The following is a 7,527-nucleotide window of genomic DNA, read 5'->3' as shown; positions in this document are numbered from 1 at the left end:
AATAAAATAAAAATCCACCTTTGAAGAAAAAAATATTGCAAATTAAGTAACAAATAGATCCTGCTTTTTAAAAAGGAAGACTTTTTAATTAAAAAAACAAAAAAATGGCAAAAGTTATTAATTAATGGAAAACAGGTTAAGCTGGAAGTAAATGCATGAGCTGCTTTACAGGAATGCATAATGTGAGTGACGAAAGGAAAAAATATTATTTCAATTTTCCAGATTTGACACTCATTTAAATGAAAGAGGCTATTTCCAAATGGTACACAAATTCAGAAGTCTTTATTTTGAAAAAAATTCTTCCAACAGTATTTCACAATGAACAAGAACTTAACCAAATTTATCTATCATACTAAAGTATTTCAGAAATGAATATTGAAATCAGCCTGTAAGTTTTCATCCAATATTTAAAACCACCTCCTGAACTAAAATTGGTCTTCAAAAATCATGGTCTATTAACATTTTCTAAACATGCCCTGCTGACTAGAAGGTCCTGTTACTCTTTCTTTTGAACTTCTCAGTAAGTTTCCTTGTTCGCTATTCCTAGGATTTAAAGTGCAAAGGTACTGTCTATCAGCTATTAGGACAAGTATTCTTCATTGAAAATAAACTTTTGCAGGAAACAAATCCTGTGCTTGACTAACAGCAAAGACATGTTAAGATATTTCTGGGCTCTAAACCATGAGGAATCAGAATCAGAACTTTCAGAGTAATAACTCACATTTTTTCTAAAGCATAGGAAGCTAATTTTGAATAATGAACAAACGTGGTTGTGCCAAAACAGATTTTGCCATAGTTAATTTCCACTTTCTCTTCTTAAAAACAAGGTATAGTCTAAGCTAATATAGATAAGGAAAGGCACATACCAACAAACCGCAAAACAAAATATAGCCCCAAGCCATGCACTTTATTTAGAGCCATGAGTAGGGACAATGAAAAAATTAAGGTGCAAAATAGATGTGAACTTGCACAGTCTTTCAATGAACTGACTGCCTTAATCATTTAATTTAAAAGCATAGGATTTTTCATATATCTTCAGATAGTCAATTAGAGAGATTTTTTTTCTTCTTTAAATGGAAGAACAAGATCATACCTACACAGCTGGTGAGCCTCAAAATAGAATGATGTCTACTTTATTAATAAAGTTTCCAGTCAGGCAGACTCAAGAGTAATCTTCATATATGCAAAAGGATATTATCATTGTAACAATATATTTAGTAGAAAAGTCTATAAACAAATGTTCTCCCAAAGGGACATCCATATAATGGAATCCTGGAGACATTAAAATAATGAGAGCTGGATGTGGCAATATGGAAAGACAACCAAGTTAAATAAGAACCAAGTCACAAAATTGAAACATTTAAAATAAGGAAGAACAGGAAGAGGCATATATATAGGGAACCATATATAAAATGAATAACATTTCTGAAAGACTATACAAGAATACAAGAAATTATATACCTCTGGGGTGTGAGAATAAGTCACAGAGGGAGACATACTTTTTGACTTTATGCCCTTTGTGTATACTGCATAATTTTTAGAAATCATAAGCATATAACATACAAAAAACCTTTAAAGTCTTTAAAAAACCTGATTGTAACCAAAGCATTCTATGAAACATTGAGTATATAAGATTAGTTTACAACCCCTTGCTGCCTTTAGTTAATGATCATACAGTCAAAATTAGAAGGCTCCTTGGCATTTGCTTCCTGTCTCTCCACTCAAGATTGAGGGAAGATGCTGAGAATTTAGAATTCAAATTTTACTCTCATTGCTTAAATTGTAACTTGGATAACATTTCGAGATTTCAGAGAACCAATAAAAAATTAATCCATGGGCATTTTAATCACCATCTAAAATATTTTATCCAGGATCACTGTATCTTTTTTTAATAAAAGCTCAAATCACAACACTCTCTTTTCATCAGCCCCTACAGCCCTGTGTTGGACAAGCAGAGATTTCAAAAATACACTTAAATATACACTGAATTTTTATCCACTAGAATAAAATAAGCAGAATGATATGTATTCTTGGCAATAGTCTTCACTGGAAAATACCACTGTCAGCCCAACCTTATACAACTGACTTCAAAATCAGACTAAGATGTGGCATAACAAGAGCCATTTCCTACCTTCACTATATATTCAGGATTTGCCAACTCAAAGGCCTTGAAAAGCATGTGAATGTTTGAGACTAAGAAAAACTGGGAGTGGTAAGCTAGTGGTCACCTTAAGAGCACATGCCCCATTTTAAAAAGTTGGATTCGGAATGCAACATTTTAAAACACTGTGCTGGTCACACAAAATAGAACTGCAGACAGAATTCAGTGTAAGCCTTGAATGTGCAACCCCTATAAGAGCACAATAATTGGACTTTTTAAAACCAAGGTTCACAAAACTTGGGTCTTTGCAGATTAAATACCTCAGTGCCCAGTATATCTCTAAAAATAAACAAGTGTCCAAATGCTTGCCAAATGAATTAACAATATAAAAGCTCTTCAAATACTGGATATAATCATCATATGACCAACACATTTAATTAATGAGTTGTGGAATTTTATGTCCTTTGCTGTGCTGAAGCTGGTTTGCAAAGGCTTGGGAGAGTCACTGGTTTGCTATCTCTTTCATCAAACTGCATTTAATGACATCAGATTGGCAGGAAAAATCACCATGAAGACAGTATTTATACTACAAATATTAGTAAACACTACAAAACAGGGCCTTTTTTCTTTCATGAAAGATGGTTGTTAAACATTCAGCAGCAGCACAACACTGGATTACATCGTGGTTATATATTGATTTGTTCACAACCAACCACATGAACAGTTTAATGTCACTAAGTTTTAAAATATAAAAAGAAAAATTTAACTACTAATGAGGATGAATACAACAGGTTAATTTAATACAAAATTTAATACCACCTTTTAAAAACTAAATTTTAAAAGTGTATAGGCCACAAACTGTATCAATAAAGGTGGAATGCTTTACAAAATCGGAGTCTGTGATACTTCAGATGAGTCTTCAATTTAAAGCACATTCCACTAGTTACCATATTAATTTCTTCTAAAGTTTAAAAAAAAAAAAGAATAAACTGTACCGATTTCATCAAATTATGAAAGGAATTCAAGTGATTAAAGTTTGTTTTAGATATACAAGATATAGAACATAACTTGTTCAGAATTTCAAAATATTAAGAATGCATTTGTATATAAATGTGACAGCATTTGAATCCAAATCTGTTCCCCAGAGTAAAAGCTGCCACTAGCTTAACCTCTCTATGCTTTGCTTCTTTCATCCTAAAAGTACGGGTCCACTGCAGGGATTGTAAGAGATGAAATATGAAAATCGTTTTGCAAATAACTATCTCATACACACCCCATAATACCACTGCTATTATTAGCTTGAAGTAGTGTTAAAAAGTCTGCAATTTCAGTTTTTCTCACTAGCAAACAAACAAACAAAAAAACCCAGGGAGTAGTATGTTTGCCCTACAAGTAAATACTGTTCTAGAAATACACAAATTTAAAGTATAGTGGTTCTCAAAGAGTCTGGAGACCCTTAAGGGCCCCTACAACACTTTCTTTGAAAGGGTGTGAAAGGTCAAACTATTTTCATTGGACTACTGAGATATTATATAGTTTTCATTCTCATGATCTCACAAGTGCACAGTGGAGGAGGGTGTGTATGCTGTGTAATTTTTAATTTAGAATGCAAAAGCAATATGAAAATTTCACTGCTTTTATTAAGCCAGATTTTTTTAAATGCATAAAATGTAAAACAATGTTCCTGTTCTCATTAGTTTTTGTTTTGGAAAAGTCATTTTTATCAAAAATGTTATTTATGTTAGCAAGTTATTAGTTTATTACTGTTATATTAAAATAAATATGTTTTTTAAATATCTCAGTATTAATTTTAATACAGTAAATTCTCAGAGATATAAGCTACATCACCAAAGCTGTTTGGGGATCTTCATAAGCGTTATGGTCCTGAAACTAAGATGCTCCAGATATGTTGGTACCGTGGTAAAGCAGCAGCCAGGTCACCCTTTCCATGCTGCCAATTGACAGGAACTGTACTTAAGTGGGTGTGTGTGTAGGGGGCAGGGAATCTTACAGGTAAAGCATGAAATGTGCTTTTACAAATTAACAGAAGGAATTATTTTAAGGAAGAAAGTGATAACCAAAACTCTATTTTCACAAAAATAGTAAAATATTCTCTGTTTCAAAAAATGAGGAAAAAATGTCTTTACATTATGTCAGAAGATTGCCATCCTGCAAAAAGATCTTTGCTGAACAGGGATACCTGCAGATACCTGAACAGGAAAAACGATCTGACTAAACCAGTAAGCCAGGAAATCTGAAGGTCTTCAGCCTTGCTACCTTCCAGGATTTTTTCTCCTTTTCAGTACTCAACATAATTTTGATGGTCTATATAAAACTAGAATAAATCTGAATGTAAAAGTCTAATGAAAGCTGATTTTCTTTAATAATAAACAGTGAATATCACGAGAAAAACCACTTTAAAGCTACCTCTCTTCTTTTTATTTTTTAGAGATAGGATCTCACTCTATCACCTAGGTTGGTGTGCAGTGGTGTGATCGTAGCTCACTGCAGCCTCCAACTCCTGGGCTCAAGTGATGTTCCCACCTCACCTCCAGGGTAGCTAGGAGTCACAGGCTCTCACACCAACATACCCAAGTTGGGTCTCTTCTTAAACTAAACATTTCTATTTTATAAGCGATAAAGTCAGTAAGAGCTCCCATTTAATTATAAACTTCAATGGTTACCCAGAAAAAGAAATAGTCTTTAAAATTATTTTGATAACAACCGTTTAATTTACTACTCAGGTGGAAAGCCTGGTAGGTTATTTGGGTAATGGCCTGTAATTAGGTAGCATAACTTTGTACACATGAATCAACTGGGACCCGATACAATCTAAAACAGAAATTCAAATATATTTTCCCTCAATGAAAAGGGCTGAGGAAGTCCTCCAAAATGTAGAGACATTTCAAGTCTACATCAACACACACCTGGACCTGGGCAGCATTCATTTAATTCTAAAAGAAGAGGCATACCACTCAGAAAAGGGGCAGAGATTTCCCAGTCATCCTGCTTATTAAAACGGTTCAGATAAACCACACTTTCAGCTAGATGTACACTAGACAGCAATGTTTTAACAAGTCTAAAACACTATACAGGTTTAAAAATACTATAACAACTCATTCATCATTGCAAAAAGGCATTCAACATGAATAAAATGTTTGAGGAAACTGATGTTTACCTCTTTTAATACCAAAGCTTTAAAAAAAGTTTTAATCAATTTAAGATAAAACTTTTAAAATATGTACTACATATCTGTGTATGCAATTTCACCTTTACTTAATTACCTAGAGGCATAATAAAGAACGATCATCAGATGATGTAGTATAGTGATGTCCTCTAGGCCTGCTAGTGGTCCTTACACTAATGGCCTTGGACAGTGTATGCTCCTCAGAGATTTTTTCAGTCTCCTTCCTTTCAAGTCATCCCTTCTAAACTGCCAACAGTCTGGACAAGCAAATAATCAAATTTATTAAAATCTCTCATATAAACAAATGCATAAGCTCTAACACACAGACTTTGTGACTTATATGGGTTGCTCAGAGGCATTTTTTTAAAAAACGATTCCAAGTTTCTGAGTTGTGTTCGGTTTTCACGAGACTGCCAGATTACCTCTAGATGAAAGAGGTATTACTGTACATAGATACTTAAACAAGTTCGTTTGAATATTAACAAAAAAAATAACTAAACTTATTATCTCTTCCTTTAAAACAAAGTATTCCATCACTTTAAGGTAACACTGAGTTCCAGTTTCTTTCCCCCAAAAAACAAACATAAACAAATATCCTACAGATATCAGTTTGCCCAAAAAAAGAAAGAAAAAAAACTGAGGTGCAATAATGTCACAGTTAATGCATGTCAACTTCCAATACATTCAAAGACAAGATTTTTTTTTTTAAAAATCAATAGTTAAAATAGGCCTTCTGCAGTCTGAGAATTCAAGATACTTAGAAAAATTTGTAAATACACATACATGCAAATTCTTCATATATACAAATTTCACAAAATTAATAAGCTGCAAAGAAATTAGAAGGATTATGGTAAATCTGACAAGCTACATTTAAATGCTTTACCACTGGCATATTCCTGAATGTAGCAGTCATAGTAGTTTTAATAAATTTTCTACATGGCCTTTTTATAAAAAGTCACTAAGAAGTCTTTTAAGAATTCAAGATGTTCTCAATTCACTACTCATATTTAAGGCCACTTTGGTAAAGGCATTGCAGCAAGAACACAAAAACAATAGCATATTTTATAATATTTATTTTTTTCACCTGCAAACTGTAGCAAAACATGATCAGCTTTATTATGCAGACAGGTATCCCTCTACATTTTAAAAGAATTTAGGCATGTATAAATAGAAGAGCTCTTTAGAAAGGAAAAATTCAATAATGAATAAAACCTTCCAATTTTGACTCTGTAACTTTCCAGTAGCAATGGTTAAAATGATTTTAGGTCATTCATTCCAAGATATATGACAGCACCTTAAAAGTGGCTGATCTATTTCCCCAGTAACATTTCTCACATAACAATGTGTTAAAGTTACAAATACTGATATGCACAAATAGCTAATTTCTAAGAAAAATATATACAGTACTGCAGCATAATGAATGTGGTATCTGCAATAACTTAATATTAGCCAATTTTAATATACATGATACCGCTACCCTTTTCTGCCAATTCACAGGTTAAAAGGTGTTACTGGAGCCCTCGGTTTTGCACATATTACCTGGTGTTTAATACACAATGCAGGCTTTTTAAAGACTTCTCTTGTGTTTAAAGCTAAGATCAGTGAAACAAGACAACAGTGCAAGAGGTGGAGAGATGTAATGTGACCACATAAAAGTTCGTTCCAGTAAATTGTCTATATAAGGCTATAAGAAAGGATTGGTTGATGAGCTTCCTGTTGGAAATTGTCCTGTTGGTGCACCAGTCTAAAGGAAAACATAAGACAAATAAATAAAGAGACAAAACTGGTGCATGTACAAAATACAAATACAAAAACATTAAACTGAACTTAATTTTATTTAATTAGACTTTCTGGTTAAGAATTATTTTTTAAATTATTGGCAACAATATTTGTTGTTGGCAATATGCTATATCAAACTACTATGTGTCTTTCATATCCATTATTTCATACAGTTCTTGTAATAGATTCTAAAAAGAACGTTAGAATGGTCTTAGAAAAGCACTTGTGATTCAAACAAAACTTCTGACTCTTAAGGCCTCTTTTTTATGTTCACTAATTCCTAGGGCCTCTCATATAGTGTTATTTTGACAAGAAAGCAGGTAAGTTTCATATCATAAAATAGTTGATCTACTGTCAATGCTTTGATTTGCAACTAATTTTTTTTTTTTTTTTGAGACGGAGTCTCGCTCTGTCACCCAGGCTGGAATGCAGTGGCCAGATCTCAGCTCACTGCAAGCTC

The 7,527-nt window shown here is 32.9% G+C and overlaps 1 protein-coding gene across 2 annotated transcripts in view; it reads right to left on the bottom strand.

Annotated features, from left to right (window-relative positions):
* Positions 1–260: 260 nt before the first annotated feature.
* The window catches only part of AGFG1 (ArfGAP with FG repeats 1), a 71,315-nt gene continuing 64,048 nt past the window's right edge, over positions 261–7,527 (bottom strand). For both annotated transcript variants that reach the window (XM_011951941.1, XM_011951942.1), the window contains one exon: positions 261–7,032. In XM_011951941.1, the coding sequence (XP_011807331.1) occupies positions 6,973–7,032 (60 nt within the window). In that variant the 3' untranslated portion in view covers positions 261–6,972. The remainder of the gene's footprint in view (positions 7,033–7,527) is intronic.

This window comes from Colobus angolensis, unplaced genomic scaffold (assembly GCF_000951035.1).
Source record: "Colobus angolensis palliatus isolate OR3802 unplaced genomic scaffold, Cang.pa_1.0 Scaffold33, whole genome shotgun sequence".
NCBI classification, from domain to species: domain Eukaryota; kingdom Metazoa; phylum Chordata; class Mammalia; order Primates; family Cercopithecidae; genus Colobus; species Colobus angolensis.
The sequence above is the reverse complement of the archived record's forward strand: the minus strand, read 5'-3'. Positions and strand labels throughout refer to the sequence as shown.